This window comes from Lytechinus variegatus, chromosome 9 (assembly GCF_018143015.1).
Source record: "Lytechinus variegatus isolate NC3 chromosome 9, Lvar_3.0, whole genome shotgun sequence".
NCBI classification, from domain to species: domain Eukaryota; kingdom Metazoa; phylum Echinodermata; class Echinoidea; order Temnopleuroida; family Toxopneustidae; genus Lytechinus; species Lytechinus variegatus.
The window spans coordinates 37,914,331-37,931,928 of record NC_054748.1 but is presented as its reverse complement, the minus strand read 5'-3'; the positions used below and the strand labels follow the sequence as shown (position 1 = coordinate 37,931,928).

General features: G+C 37.7%; 1 protein-coding gene across 1 annotated transcript in view; it reads right to left on the bottom strand.

The window, feature by feature from the left end:
• Positions 1-17,346, bottom strand: part of LOC121420953 (DNA damage-regulated autophagy modulator protein 1-like) — a 47,998-nt gene extending 30,652 nt beyond the window's left edge. The window contains exons 1-2 of the mRNA XM_041615512.1: positions 16,958-17,346; positions 11,885-12,120 (exon numbers count right to left, since the gene is read on the bottom strand). Coding sequence (XP_041471446.1) covers positions 11,885-12,024 — 140 coding nt within the window. The 5' untranslated portion in view covers positions 12,025-12,120; positions 16,958-17,346. The remainder of the gene's footprint in view (positions 1-11,884; positions 12,121-16,957) is intronic.
• Positions 17,347-17,598: the final 252 nt, after the last annotated feature.

Below are 17,598 nucleotides of genomic sequence, written 5' to 3'. Positions count from 1 at the left end.
ATTGTCTCACATTAATCGTCTCCAGCACCTCCAGAATTGGGCTGCCCGTATTATTTTCGAAGTCCGCCGTGACACACCTCCTGAACCCCTGTTAAATAATTTACACTGGCTCCCGATTAGACAACGTATTATTTTTAAGTTACTACTCCTTGTATACAAATCACTCTATAACCAAGCCCCAAAATACTTGTCTGATTGTTTAGAAATTTATGTCCCAGGTAGAAGAACTAGATCCTCTGAAGACCCAATTAACATATCCTACAAAAAGAAAACAGACTGGAGATAGAACATTCACTGTTGCATCCTCAATGGAATGGAACAAGCTCCCTCTTGCAATAAGACAATCCCCAACAATCAAGTCTTTTAAGAAGTCACTCAAAACTCTCTTGTTCTAAGCGATTGCCTTCATTTAATATGTCATTCTTATTTTCGTTTGTATCTTTTTTATGTTAATTGAAATTGTGAGCGCTTTGGGCCATTTGGGAAAAGCGCGTTACAAATATTGAGTATTATTATTATTATTATTATTAATAACGCATTACGTCATATACCCATATAATGTCACAAACCTATCATTCCTGTCATAAATCGAATGAGAAGGGTAATACGCTAATGTTACCATGGCAACCAGGCTTCCAGGTAAACGGTTTCCAAGGTAAATTGTTGACAAGTTTGATTATTATCTGTTCTATTTAATATAGGTCATGCCTGTCCATGCCCATGCAGCGACCATTTTGTTTTGTCGTTAACGTTATATTTACGTTTTAATTGATTGAGTCATAATTGACAAACATGTATATTGTTTCTATTACATGATTTTGGTGAAAGCTCATCTATGTTCGTAATTTCAAGATTAACCGCTCGCAATTGCGGTCTCCAGAGTTCACGAATCAGGTCCAGTTATTTCTTTTAATAAAACATTAGTACTTTTAAACGTTGTTTTGATTATGAAATATAGTGTTTTCTTATGGATTATAATGTATATAATATTATGGAAATATATTTCATGCGTGTATCATTCGAACGCAGAAATAAAAGAAAACAAACAATGTGCACAGTAAAAACACTGTTTTAATTGTTTATACAATGCTGTATAATACATGAACCTTACAGAAGTTGTTTAATCGGTTTAAATAAGTGTTTCAAATTTCAAACAACAAAGTTTAATCTTTCATTTTTAATGTCCAATAAACAATGTATGGTTGTTTAAACTGTGAAACAACTACTGTAAGGTTCATAATATAGTAACCAGTGTTGCATAAAATCTTTAACAGTATTTTTACTGTGTAGTGTGTCGTGACTGTCAAATTTGACAGATTTCATCGCCCCATACTTTCACCAGTCACAGGGCATATAAAATGGCAAACAATTACTCTTTTTGACATTTTAATTTGACCATGAACTAACCGTTCATTTTCAATATATCTCATAGGTTAATTGCGTGATATCCCAATTACACTCTGTCTGACTATAATGCTATTAATGTGTGTTTGATGTAATAATCATCGAACTACCCGAAATAAACACCAGAACTGAAGTGCAACCCTCCTTATTAACAAAAGATGAATGATTCATAGATTTGGCATTTTGATTTGCCCCTCGATCTACATCCGTGGAACCTCGACCCATGCCAAATGGTGATGTAAAGGTGCTAATCACGTGACTTAAATTATTTTATGAAAAAAAGGTATTCTAAATAGTTCTGTTCATAAGTTGATTTCCTATTTATGATCCAACCAAACTACACTAGAGTGGACGTATGCACATTTTTTGTTCTTCCGTGGGGGTGGGGGGTTAGGAAGGGGAAATTAAACTGTAGAAACTCGAAAGCGAGGGAGCAAAGTGACCTAGCTTGTCATTGGGGCGATTTTGCATTTTCTAAAGTGAAGTTTTGGTGACTTTATTGAAAACTTTCAGTAAAAACAATGTAAGTTTTCATTTTTTTTTTTTTGGGGGGGGGGGCAACTATCCCTCTACCCCCCCCCCCTTCGCGGCTTACGACCATATACACTAGTACCTTCCCCCTCCAGATGGCCTGCATAGGACCTAGTCTGCTGGGCAATCCCTTTACTCGAGTATTAAAGGGTCTGAATTGCAGCCTACCCATGCTTTGTGTACTGAAGGCTCTCAAATGTTGTATGTGCTAGTCTGCGTGGAGGCACACTTGTTGATCAAAGTTCAAATCAGGGTCTGGGCCTGCAGACTGCATTGGCCCCGAGGGATGCTGAACAAATATAAAATAAAACAAAATACAAGAAAGGGAAAGTTTAGATTAGGTAGGTATGGAGGTGTGACCGGGAAGGGTTGCTAGGAGGCAAAACAAACCCCCTGATAGCATGATTATAGTTGTGACGATGATTCATAGGATACGGGGGATGTCGTACACGGACGTATGCAGGTTTTTCTTCCCTAGGGAGCAAAATACATAAAATGTTGTAATCGAAAATGCGGAGCGATCGAGCTTACAATTAAGACTTTGCATCACTTGAATATGGGAATAAATAGACCTACAGTCAGTATGCACTACAAGCATATTTTGTGAAAATTTTGAATAAAAGTAGGCCTTAAACATTTCGGTGGGAGGGAAAATCCCCCATCTGTGTGGGCGTGTCTTACAAGGAGGTGGAGAGGGAATAAAAGGGGTAGATTGTCGCAAAGGTTGTTCTTATATCCATACACATCAATAATCCTCTTGGTTGACTGTGAATCAAAGATTAACAAAGATTATTGCAAGGACAATGGTGGAAATCGTTAATTAAATGACGCATTATCCTTTTACACGTTCCAAGTGTCCAGTCCAGTTGAAGAATGACCAGACGATGTACTTGTCTTGGTCAGGTGCTTTGTTCATTTCTTTTTCTTATGAGAGTGAAAATTGAAGGGGTCAGGGGCGGTGGTAGATAGGGCAGGGGCGGCAGTTCCTATTATATTTCAAACACTCTAAAAGGGTGTAAAATTTGAACATGCATGTTTGCTGGGTAAAATGATGTCAAATACGTTGTAAATTTTACGCTATGTTGCGTTGAAATTCACCCTTAAAACATGACTTTTGCCATACATGCATGTTCTCTTTCTACCCAATATAGGGTCATTTTTTTGTTCAATCTGCTTTTTTTTAGTGAAATAGTAAACAAAAGTATTAGAAGAGAGGGAGACGAAAATGACCAAGAAAAATGGAATAAAGAGAAAAAGAGTACAAACAACATGTTTATACTCTTGTCAATTTGATTTTTTTTTTAAATTACGTCACCTAAAAATTGTCACATCTTTTTTTCTTCATTTTTTCATAAACGACTTGTCATGACCCTCAACGTTTTCAACCAGTTTATCCAACAACCGTATTCCAACCATGGACCTATCACATGTTCCAACTACCACCACTAAAACTGCTGGAAACAGGCTCCCGGACCCCCTTTCCGTTGCTTTGGTTGTTCCCCCCCCCCTTGGTTGCTTACCATTTTCATATTTTTGTTGGGGTTGCTTTTATGGTTGGTAAATCTTTACCTTCACCCTCTTTTTGATGGTCATATTTGTTTCGCCAAAAACCCTTTGATGTTGACATTGGACCACTTCTCTGTTTGTCCTTAGTATATTTTCTAATGATTTGAAGTGATTAAATAATCAATTTATATATCTGTTCATTTTTTATTTCCTTATTTTTTTATTTTTTTATTTTTTTTTTTTTTGGGGGGGGGCAATTGACTCTTTTTTTTTAATGCCGATAGCGATGTACACAACTTAACATATCAAAGAGAGATGATTATACAGCCACTCAAGGGGCTTTAAAAATAGCTAAAATGTCCTCATCTGCCAGAAGCAAAATTTGTTCAAGGGAAGGATGGTTTTGTGTTCCCTCAACATCCTTCTAGGAGAGATAGGAAGGGATTATCCTGACATGGCATCTAACCATCCCAGACAAGACTTGAGATATACTTAACGTGCCAGCAAGGAAGCTAGTTGGGGGCGTCGAAGGGCACGTTATGGTCTGGGAGGTAATATGCTCCGGCGATTATTGCCCAGAAGCCGCCGCCGCCTCCGTCTCGGGAGAAACATTTTTTTTATAATATTTTACTTCATGTCCCGCTTCATGTGCTTTGCAACCTATTTCTCGCCCCATCCCTCAAACCCTACCCCCCTCTCCCCTCCGCAAATCATCCAGATCAATTGCCACTGTTTTTTTGTTCAGCAATTATGCTAAAGCCAGGAGCTAGAAGTTCAGCTTATCATAGTTCAAGTGGCTACCCGATTTCGATTCAGACCAATACAAGTAACATTTCTCAAACTAGAACTTCAGCTTATTATGTTCAAGTGGCTACCCAATTCGTTCAAGGTTATTGTTTTATATTTCTTAATTCACCAATAGAAGAGAAGATCTTTGTATTTTCTTTTCACCCGCGGGTAAATATCTCGATATGCAAGGCCCTTCCCTCATTTCCAAACGTACCTGACCATTTATTCTTGTTTGTCATTGTCATTTTACTCCCTGTCCTACTCTGCCTTAACATCACTCGTGACCCTCCACTCCACATTGAGTTCCACCCCCACCCTCCCCCGCCATCTCCGAATCCTCCTCATACCCAGGGGCGGATCCAGGATTTTACAAGGGGATAAGAAAAATTTTGACAGGCCCCCCCCCCCCCCCCCAAAAAAAAAGGTTTTGTACCTGAAAAAAGGGCCCACCTCTGTTTTAATGGCATTTTTACATTACAAATTTTAATTTTGCTTCTCATAGAGGGGGGGGGGGCATGCCCCTGTGCCCCCTCCCCGGATCCGCGCCTGCTCATACCGGAGGAACAATTTTACTTTGCCTCTGGGTTGATGCTATCTACCCGTGAAAACAAGTGAGATAACGATCAGTGTTATTAACATGATAGGTCATTACCTTGTAGTAGATAATTAAGAAATTTAACAAGGATAAGGTTTCCAAAGTACTTACCAACCATCATACATGTAGCCTATATTGATATTGCCTTAAGAGTATTGCCATTGCTGATTGTCTGTGTTATTTCTTTGTCTGAATCTAATGATCGTTTATGTTCAAAGAATTATTATACATTGTCAGAAGAAAAAAATTGTGAAACAATATAATTAATGTTGTGTTAAAGATGAAAGCTAAAAGATACAATCAATATTTCAACGTTAACTTGAAAAAATAAATTTGGTGTCCAGCACTTATTGTTACTAATTGAACGGTTGAATGTACATATGTCTATTGGTATTGATGTCGAGGAATTTTTCGAATATTGTGAGAAAATTCCCAGACCGAAATTATTTAGTGGTGTGTATCCTATTTGGCTATATATGCGGGTGACATGCAGACATACATCTTTGGAGATGATACAACATTCTGATCATAATGATATACATAAACATATAGCCGCATGGGTGTCGATCACGGGGGGATGGGGGGGATATATCCCCCCAATATTTCAAGTGGGGGGGATGGCCTGTATTATCATCCCCCCAATAATTTAGGGTAGAAAAATTATAATGATGATGAAAAAATGAAAAGATTGATCATGATGATTATAGTATGCCATCAATCAGTTTGTTTCCCTCGCAATTTGTGTATATTGTTTTCCAGGACTTTTAAACAGATGGGTGGAGGTTCAAGATGAAAAAGAATGAAATGTTTATTTATATGATATTTTTAACACATGGCATAAAAGGACCCCAACGAAAAACAACTTTTGTTGATAGGGTGTTTCATCCCACCAGTGGTGGGCAAATTAATTTTAATAAATCAATTAATTCAAAAGGGTGGAAAAATAAACGGGAGTAAAATGCTGGCAAGATAAATCGTCTAAGGAATGACGGTTAGCCCGATGGTGCACGAGAAGCCACACAGTTTGTAATTTGTGCTAGTCTTAATTGGTCAGAATCTGCATTTTATCATCATGCATTAGGAAGAAAAAAGATATTGCCAGTCGGGTTGTATACACAGAGGCGTCGATCCTCAATAATTCCGCATGTGCAACTAAAAATTTCGATTTGCAATAATCTTTTGTTGGATATATATCTTGTTCTTTATCAAAAGCGTCCAATAATCTGTCTTTTTTTCCAGATCGAAATATCAAAATTTTCAGCTCGCGCTTTGCGCTCGCAACTATTGTTCTTCTAGATAACCATCTCAATCATTGGTACCAAAAATGCTTAGAATATCAAGCTTTCAGGTCAAAATATAAAGAAATTTCAGCTCGTTCTCTAGTGAGTTAATACAAAGAAACCTAAACTTCCTGTTTTCATGTCATACTAAAAAATTTCAGCTCGCGCTTCGCGCTCGCATTGTTGGTGAGGGTGAGATATGTGTCTCTTTCTCATGAGTCATATATATATACTATATATATATATATATATATATAGGCCTATGTGTGGGTGGGTGAGTTTCTTCGTTTTGTGTGATAGAGCGCCTTTAGAACGTTGATTCATGATTTTGCCCCCCCCCCCCCATCTGAAAAATGGATCGACGCCCCTGTGTATACATCATGCTCAATAAACAGATCACTATGTACATGGTCCAGACAATTTTTGTCATTTTTTTTCTTTCGCATGAGTTTAGAATAGGCTCACTTGTAACACAATTTGATTTTTTTTTTAAATATATAAGTAAAGTACACTACAACAATGAAGGAATTTCCAAGAACACCATGCATATCAACCACTCCCAAATGTCCTTATTTGTGATTTTAGTGGGGGTAATGTTGAAAGATCCCCATCCACAAAAAATTTGTGTCAATCATCCCCCCCAACCAAGAATACCGATCGACACCCATGCATATAGGCCTAAAATGTCCTATTGAAATGCACAGTCATTCCATGAGAAGAAGAGGGGGTGGAATAAAATCCAGAGGAGAACTAGAACAAAACAACAACTAGGACAAACGAAATAAAGAATTAAGAAAGAAAGAAGAAAGAAAAAGAAAAGAAAGAAAGAAAGAAAGAAAGAGAGATTAGAAAGTATATTACAATTGTAAAATAAGACTTCTATCAGCATGATAATCTAACCAGAATGTCGGATTATCGGATATAACTATTGCTGATGGGGAATCGTTGGGTGGGTGGGGGTTAAATACCCCCCCCCCCCATAAAACCCTAAAAAAATTGCCTCGCTCGAAACATCTTCAAAGTCCACAGTTCTATGATAATATTGACCCACTGGACCCAGACAAAATACCCTTCAGGATGAATATGATAGGGTAATTTAGGATCGGACAAACTTCAAATTGGTCTAACAAATTGGGCACGACCCCCTACTCTAACCCCAGACAAGGTGAAGAATAGATAATAATCATCTGCTTCATACTGCTTAGATATCCTCTTGTTGTGATTGGAAATGAATCATGAGGGAAGGGTCACCCGTCTATATCTCTTGATCCCGTGAGGGGGTTAAGGCGAACAGGTAATGGTCAAGCGGGGGCGTCTGTACCAAACAATAGGTATCGCAGACTGTCGAAGACATATGACTGTTTGAATGACAGAGTTGTATTTTTGTGTTTGGCAGGGGAATCCACCCCAAGTGGAAATTGTTTTATAAGAACCAAGCCAGCTACATTACTAAACTAGTTTCATATTCATTTCATTTATTGGTTTTTGCAATATTTTTCATAAACCAAAGTCTGGACAAAAAATTCATATTCAAAATTGACATCAAGATAATAAACAAATAATTTTGTATATAAATCATGAATGTATCAAGAATAAGAAAACAATTTAAGTTGTATTTTCTGGTACACAATAAATAAGATGATGCAAGGGTCGACACAAAAGCAAAGCTTGAAAACGCGAGAGTCCTGACAGTGTGGGTTAGGGCAATACTCCTTATTTTCCTGCAATATACAAAACGACTTGAATTATTATTTTTCACTATTTGAAAAATCCCGGGAGTTGCCCCCTGCCCCCTTCCCCCTTTTAACGCACCCCTGCGGTATCCTTATTTCATCAGACCAATCAAAACTTCGTTTCCAACAACATTTTCCTACAGGGTATCTTCGAATGCATCGTTGTTTAAGACAAACCGAATCCAACATGACTTGCACACGTGCGTGGAATTAGTCTAGGGCATAATTGATTAATTTGCTCTATATGACCTCATACGTGTAATCAATATTGCTCACTGAGTCCGAGACTTGCGTCGTCATCGAAACGTCATACTAATTTCTTTGCAAAGAATCTGCAAGTGTTGTCGACGATAACTTGCCTTTCACAGGAAGTTCAACATTCATCTCATCTGTGTGCTTCATAGTATAAACACCATCACGTGTTTCTGCGACGTTCCGTAGTTTTCTTATTAAATGAAAGTTGAGTGACGACATTACTTTTCATAGCTTCACTGCATTTAGGCAATCCCGAAATGAGGTCTATAAACTGGAGCGTGGTGTAGAGGAGGTACAGAACTATTTCAAAGTCCTACTTTTTATTGCAAATGTACGAATCATCATTTTCACCCAAACTGTGCAATGAATCCTTCAAGTTACTCGGTTACTAACCGCTTTCTCGCTTGTATGGAATGTTTGAGACAGATACCCCCTCTCCCCCCCCCCCCCTCCCCTACCAGTCTCGAAGGAGGTAATCCTGTTACACGATCTCTTCAGCCTCTTGTAATATGTTTAACATTGTTTTGAGAGGATATTGAAAAAAATGTTAAATGAAATATGTGTGTGTTGGGCGGGAAGGTATTGCCACCCTCCCCCCATCGATCTTCAAAGTTTGCACAGCAGCCTAAACATGCTAAAGGAGAGGTTTGTCTTGTTCCCCCTATAGATTGATTGAAATCTCGTGAAATCAGCGCCTACAATAAGGGGTTTTTGCACCGCGATGCAGAACGAATTCAGGAACACAGAAAATATATTGAGAATGTTCGTCAGATGACAAAGAACAGCTTGGAGGTCTTTGTCGAAAAAATTGTGAACTGAAACAGCAGTTTCGTCCTACGTTTCGGTGCTGATGAAAAATTTCAAAAATGTTGTTTGTCCCGAGTGGCCGAGTCCAGGAAGAAACTGCGGTTTTGATCCACCAATTTTAGACAAAGACTTCTTGGTTGTTCATTGTCATGAAGGGCAATAGAAATACATTTTCTATTTTCTGGAATGCATCGTGCTTCGTGGAGCGAAATCCCCCTAATCAGGCTAGATGTCAAAACTCGACAAAGAACCTTTAAATAGATCTGTAGAGAGTATAATTCGTTTGGGATGAGATAGGATCGCATGAAGATCACGATCTTTCCTCTTCGTGATGGTGAAGGTCGATCTGTGTACTATCAGGGTACATATCAGCCTAATCATTCACAAACTTTGTCAGTTACAAATAAAACAGATTTCTGGTCAAATAGAAGCACCGCGCCAGGTAGTGAAAGTGATTTAATCTTCATGTCTTCCGACTCGTGTAGAACTGGGAGACATGGACTCAACTACGAATAAGTTCGTAGCAGCATAGGTCCATGGTAGCCCGGAATTCAAGTTTTTGGTTGGTGATAAAAGCGTGATACGTTCAGGGTGTTATAAATGCGAAAATTATTGAAAATGAAACATAAGATGATATTAAGATTTGCATAAACATGATATAAATTAGCTACCTCCTCTCTCTAGACTTCATTAATCAAACCAATAATTATTTTCTATGATCCAAATAAATGACATGATTTTAAAAAAAGTAAGAAAATTTCAGGGAAATAGCCTGAAAGACAGTGCGAAAAGTAAAATTTACGCAATCGTAGCCTATATTTAGACAAGCTTCGTGGTACAGTTTTACCAACAAACTTGACTCCAAAGCGGCCAATCGTCTGTGATTGGAAATAAATTAGTAGCTTTTGTCTGTTTGGAGTCAGTTTGCCGTGCCGGTGTGACAGTTAGAAGCACATAACAGCTGCACCTTCCCCTTGTTTTTCATCTACAATACAATTTCCCGCCTTTCCTCTCCCGGATATTAGTCAAGTTTAGAGCACGGTATTTTTATCATTATCGGACATTCACTACAACGAGATTCTGTGTTAATCCACGAAACTTTTCAAAGACACCATCGTAATCCTTGGAGGTTTTGATCAAATTTCCTTCCCAAATGTCAGATTCAAGTAGTTCCTAGACAGATGAGCGTGTCATTAAAGGTGATAATTATTTCAAGTATGTATCCCTCGCACGGTAATAAGTGAGTTGAAGATTGGTGTTTACCTATTGGTGTTGGTGTTAGGTCAATTTTAATGTCAGCATAGCACCAAAAGATGCAGTTGGTACACTGACGAATGTCACTGAGTGATGAGATGTCAATAATGCGATTTGGGTCATTAAAAAACCCCAGAATCTAAATTGTGCCACGTGCCTCTAACATCAATACCAACAGAGAACTTGAAATTGTCCACTGAGATGGTAGTTCATAACAACAGAACTACAAGTTCGTTCACTTCTTCTTCTTGAACGTGCAAGAAAAAAGTGTTATCCCAAAAACATGATACTTGGGAGGGTAGGCATTTATGGTTACACTTCCCTTGTCCATAAAAGCCCATAAACAAGGCCATGAAAGTTTCTCACTGTGCAAAGTTGGACCCGACAGATCTGGGATCCCAGTCCCATGTGAACATGGTGAAGGGTGCAGAGTTTCACCTCTTTTCATTAGATTATTCATTGTTCGTCATTCACTAATTTGACATTGTCACCTCACCATCAGGCATCAGAGACCTTGTTAATTGGTGACATGAGCTCTACATGGCAATCCGCAATTACCGACTGCCGGGGAACGGCGTCAGGGTCTTGATGGTGGGGTGGGGAGGGGGTAAAACAGAAAACTGTCTGCAGCTTTTCTCATTGGAAACACTTTTCGGACATAATATTAATTTAGTCATACGACCCAGCACAGAAGGATGAGGACGATGCCAAAAATCTCATATATAGGCTTATATTTGGAATATTAAATTTCTAGATTCTAGTAATTCCTCAAAAAGCTGTTAGCACCGAAATCGGTACACAGCAAAAACTGTGGTGTTAACCGGTGTACATAGAGGACCACACCAGTTATTTTACACCGGTGTTAAATTGGTGGTGTTATTTTTACACCTATAGGTGTTATTACAACACCTTTTGTTGTTACATTTACACTCTTTGGTGTCATGTTCAATCTTTAAGGTGTAATTTTAACACCTCAGGGTGTGGTCCTCTATTAATACCAATTGATGTCAGTTTTAACACCACAGTTTTTACAGTGTAGTTATTACTTTAATAGCCGAGGCAATTGAAGCGCCTTGTGGGCCTAACAAGGTGGGTGCGTGCACTATATTATTATTATTATTATTTCTTATTTCATTATTATTTATTATTATTATTATTGTTGTTTTTGATTACTTTTTCACATTTTTCAAGGTTTTCACTCTCTTTTTCGATTTCATGCCTCCACGATCTCCCAAGAGTTTAAACATTAGAGGTAATAGAAGGAAAGATTTTTTCATGCGATTCCCAGTGCCGCCAAAATTGGCAACATCTAGGATGTTGTGCTAACCACCACCCTATCGGCGGGGTTATTGACTCTTACTCTCTGTGTTTCTATCTCCCCCTCTCTCTCTCCTTCTCTCTCTCACACACACACACCCTCATGCACACACATACTCACTCTCTCTCTGTTTCTCTCTCCATCTTCTTCTCTTTATTTTTCTTCTTATTCTTCTATTCCTCTATTCTATTCGGTGTTGTTCATTCAGAGTGTGCCCTTATCCATAACCCTCTTAAAACATCTAAAATTCCAGAAATCTTAAACAAAGAAGCGTTTAATGTGACTATCCCTTGTAGTTACTGATTTAAAAACCTATCACTCATGCAACATTAAGGATGTAGGCATGAAAAATTATGGTGATGATGAAGATGATGATGATGACGATCACGACACTGATTTTACTTTAGCTTACCTAATATACGGGAACAAGAAGGCGACGTCGCCACGCGTTACGGCTACGATGTAAGCACTAACCAACATCGTAATAGAGAGAACTAGCATAGCTATTGGTAAAATACCAAGGTAGTTATATCGATGTATTCCACACGCCATTTTGAGTCAGTTGCTGAAACACCTGTATATTAAATTGTATTCAAACTCTCAAAGTGTCCGTTTGATTCACTCTTGATAAGAAGGTCTACATTTCATCTGTAAAGTAAGGAGAAATAAAAAGAAAATATGAATGGTTCATTCGTCCCGTATTTGTCGTGTGTCTTCGGGGGCGGTGCCACGGGGGAGGCATGGGTGTCCCCTTTGAATTTTCAAGTTGTGAAAAAAAAAACGGAGAAAAGTGGGAAAGGGAGAGAAAAGAAAGAGAAAGAAAAGGAGTGTAAACAAGGGAAGAGTCGACAGTGTAACTCTTCTCCCCTTCGTTCCATTCAGAAAACAATATGACGTCATTCTTGCCCCTCTCAATCAAAATGACACCCTCTTCGTGTGTCTCGGGGAGGGGGGTGGGGATTAAAGGGATGATCCAGGCTGGATATATTTATATCTCAATCAATAGAGTAAAATTCACATAGCAAAATGCTGAAAATTTGATCAAAATCAGATAACAAATAACAAAGTTATTTGCATTACTCCGGTGAAACAGTTCTAGGCATGTCTTTATGCATATTCATGACGATGTGCATATAACTGTTATCACAAAATATTGATAAAATTAAAAATTCTATACCTTCGTTATTTGTCATCCATTTTTATGACATTTTCAGCATTTTGCTGTGTGTGTTTTACTTTATTTATTAAGATATAAATATTTCCAGCCCGAACCATCCCTTTATAAAGTAGTTTCGTATAATAAATTACTTTAGGCCTAAATTGATCTGCCAACACGTATCTACCAAATGACACCTAATGTATTTATGCCATTCAGATGTTTTGTCATTAAATATATAAATCGTATTTGATGACAATGGCTCTGTATAACTTTTAAAAACTTACAAATTAATATTTAACTAATAAACGTATATCATGCATATTTTATGTGATAAGTGGGCTTGTTAAGATTTCATGAGTCAGAACACAGGAGCACGCGTACAAACGATTTTGTGGCTTTTTGAAAACCGATTACCTTTCCCTTATCCTGAATAATATGTTTCTTTAAACTAAGATACTTTGTATCCAGGCGCGGATCCAGAGGAGGGGCACGAGGGGCATATGCCCCCACCCCTTTTGAGAAGAAAAACCGAGGTGTGCCCCCCCCCCTTGAAATTGAAGACCTTTTTTTTTTGCTTGTCAAACTTTTTCGGGTACGAAAGATCCTTAATTTGTTTTTGAAACCTTTTTTGGGGGCTTGTCAAAATTTTCCTCCAAAAAATTTGCCCCCCTCCTTTTCGGAAAATGCTGGATCCGTTCAGAACTATGAAACAATGTATGATTTTTTTTGTGCATTAATTGCGAAATATTTATGTAACACCATTACATTTGGGATATTTTCATTGCCGCGGTAACTATTTGGAGATTTGTTTGTTATGATAATTTTTATAGCTGTACTTACAAGACATATTGTCTCTGATTATTCACTTACTTTCAACATGTTTAACTTTATTTAAAAAGACAAATTAAATCAGAGTATACCTATATATATATACTATATGTGCTGCACTCAACCCAGGTGAGGTAAATGAGGACCTGGCAGGAATTCATTCCTTGTAACGCAGCGCGTAACAGCTGCACTGCTAAAGCCAGGGTAATTATGCTGCATATACTGTAGAGCGCTTAGAGAGTTCTGACAAAGTATTAAGCGCGATATAAGCAAGTATTATTATTATTATTACCTTGTGTTCTTTCAACAATATTTGAAGAAGAAAGCAAAAATCGCATTAGCCACTTTAAATCGAAACGTAAAGGAAAACTAATTTCTCTCTTTTTAGTGAGGGATGTTTAGGTTTGCTTTGTAATTTTCCTTTGTAAATCGGGTTAAGAAACGGGAAATGCCAAACGGAAATGCCTAGGTATTTCTTAGGTTTCCTGCATGACTACGTCATAACGTGATATAACATGAGTTATAACATGTGAGGTTCTCTTTAGAGAAAGAGGTATATCAACTTGATCTAGAAACATAGTACTTCATCTTTACATGGAGGGGGGGGGGGGAGGACTAAGATATAGACCGGTGCCCTTGTTCGGAAATGGCAAATTACTGCTTCCTGCTTCTAACGTTCTCTCTCCATCACTACTCTCTCCCCCCCCCCCCTCTCTCTACCTTCCTATCTCGAATTGCACTTTCTTTCCATCTCACCTTCCCTTTCTTCTTCCATTAGTCTTCTTGTCTATCCTCTCTCCTGTTTTCATTCGAATTTCACAGACAGCTTGTTACGAGGGGGCTGATGCCCGTTTTATTCAATATTTATTTGCAGGAGTGGGTTTTCAACTTAAAATATTGTTTTATATACTTAACATCAATTTTTTTTCCTCAAATTTCCCTTAATGTGACCAATATGATATCATATGTATATGATATTTTTGTGTTATGCTTTACATTGTATAACTTTTGTTAAAATTTGGAATGAAAAAGAATAAATGCAATCAATCAACCTATATGGATTTCTACACACCAAATTGATCGCAAAACGTAATTATCAAGTTAAAAAATATACTTTTTATTTACATTTCGCTCATTCACGCATGTTTAAATAAAGTGCACTTATCAAAAACTCAACCTTGTCAAACTTTCAATCGCCCCACATGAAAATATTGGGTGATTTCAAGTCCAGTGTTGGCCTTGGTGTTGGTGTTGAAATTTGGATTGCTTCCCCTAGCTCCAAAACTTATTCTCAGTTTGTAAAACTGATCCAGATCACATTATTGCACATCTCAATAACCAGTGAGTGGCTTTACGGGACCATCTTCATTGTATGTTTGGTGTTATTATCGTGTAAAAATTGACCTAACACCAACACCAAAAGGTCAACACTGAACTTGAAATCACCCATTGTAGAGCTCCCTGACAGTTTCAGTCGTTATGGGGTGAAAACCTGACCCTGGCTGAAGGGACAATGGAGGCCAAACCATTTTTTTTTTTAGATTAATGTTCTTTACGAAGTAAATCCCGAAATTAAATGCATTTTCTATAAAAACAATACAAAGACGGTAAAAAAAAAGAACGAGGAAAATTACAGAAAATCGTGTATGTGTCTGATCTCATATTCGGTTTATTGCAATGACCTGGATGGGTGTACTTATCAAATTACCAACCCTGGTTAAATCATTTCGCAATCTTCTTAATGCCGACTGGTTATATCACCACACATTCACTAATCTTTTTATAACCATGTCGCCGTGATGATATGAAAATAAGGAAATCTTTATTACAGGTCGGTTAACACATTTATTGACATTATTGGTGCTGATTCGTGCTGCTAATTGTACTAATTCTATAAACACGTATCATACTTATTTGATTTACATAGCGCTTTGCCACAGGACACAAGGCAATGTTTGCGGAATAAAACAGGTTTATGTTTATACAAGTGTGTTTTAGTGACGAAAGTTATCTTTTGGGTGGTTGGAGTCTTTCATGATTTGAAATGAAATAAAAAGATATCACTTTATCAGAAATATATGTTTAATCATTAAACATTGCGAAAACTATCACGATGGCTGTCATGTCTATGTACTCTTTACTCATATATTTTTTTTAATTTTAACTTTCTATGGCCGAATTAAATAAGAAGAAGATTTCATTGACTACAATTCTTACATAAAAAATATGTGGTTTGTACTCTTCGAGTAAAATTAGCTGTAATTTTACGGTAAAGTTGGGAACTTTTACACTTTCGCAATTCAGTAGGAAGAGAGGTGAACAGATCTTTCAAGTGTATTTATTGGCTTTGTTTGAAATGGGACTTACCGCAGACCATATTCCAAGAGTGTTGAGCAACAATTAAAGAACAACGTTAAAGGAAGCGCGTGACATTATTATAATGAGTTCGCTGGTAATCCAATACCGCCAATTATAAACAATAACATTGCTAATTGGACATGCAACGTCATATGTTCAGATTCGTTTGTAATACGTCAATAAGTTGAGTTGACGTATTTTGAAATAATAAAGTAAGGATTGTATTGCGACACACCCATTCGATATAGAGTGATTATGATTTCTTTTTTTCTTTCATGTTTGAGTGAAAAATTGGCAAAAAGCCGAGTAACAGAGAGGGAAAGAGAGAGAGCGGGAGGGGGAGTATATTTTTATGACGATGCAGGGCCGTCACCAGCTTTTTTCTAGGGGGGTGCTTTTTATGAAAAAAAAACACAAAAACACAAAAAACAACGTATTAACTCAATTTTATGCAGTTATATAGCCCGCCGGCCAGAATGGATATAGAAAGTACATACTGGTCAACATGCCTATTGTTCCTCAATGCAGTTTCGGTGTCTGTGAGTCTTTTTTTTTTTTTTTTTTTTTTTTAATTATTTTTTTTTGGTTCTGAAGGGGGGTGCGTTCGCACCCTCCGCACCTCCCCTGGCGACGGCCCTGCGATGCTTAGGGAAAGTTAGAACTAGGCCCTACAATAAAATAATGACGATGATACTAATGATAATAAAACGACAATAAAAACAAAAACATCAACAACAACTAAAATGATCATAATGAATACAATACTAATAACAACAACATCGGTAATGATAGCAAGGTTAACATTTCTAATAAACAATACGAACGATAACAACAACATTATAAGAGTACTGAGAAATAGGAGGGTGAAGAGGAATAAACTTAGATAATTAAAAAAAATATTTATTTTTGTATGCTATTATTTGTACTCACATATAATATAAGCAATAATGACAGCAATGAATTGCTAATGAGCAATAATAAAATTCGATATGATGACAGAAATACTATACTCGAAATATGACTGAGAGGGAAAATATTCAAAAGGTTGGTAAAAATTATAGACACAATTACATATTACAATAATTGCTCAAATATGATCTTTTAGTAGATTTTATCTATATCTAGAAGTTATCCTCTTACCCTATTATTCCTTTCTCGTCTCCAAAGTTGGTATATAGTATTTTCCTGACACTGTTTATTTCCGAGCAGAGTTAGATCCACGTGCACTCTCACATGAAGTTGAGATTAGAAATAAGACATGAGCTTTGAACATCGCCTTCCTATAGTCACGAGTCATCCGATCGAGGGCCTTCCCCCATAGTGACCAACAGAGAGGCCTAGAGCTTGCTGTAATACGTCGCTGGCAGGAGGGGAAGAGGAGTGAATGTGTGGGTGTGTATTAAGGTGTGTGTGGGTGTGCTTGTGGGTGTGGGTGTACCTGTGTGTGAGGGCATAATGGTTAGGGTGTACCAGGGTGTGTATGAGGGAGAGTGTGTGTGTATGAGCGTGGACCTATTACAAATCCATGGTGCGAGCGTGTCTGTGAGGGTGTGCGTGTGTGCGTTCGCCGCCAGATGGGGGGGGGGGGAGGAGCCCACATAGACTCTTGGTGAAAAAATGTAAAAACTCTCTGCACTGTAATGAAAGCAAATAGGATAAGGCGTAATTTTTGTTTTTTCCTAAAAAAGAACAAGTAAAAAAATAGATATGCTACGACCCTATTGGAAATAAGCCTTTCGGCTTTCATGGGCTATCCTGTCAAGGTATTCTTCAATTTCATT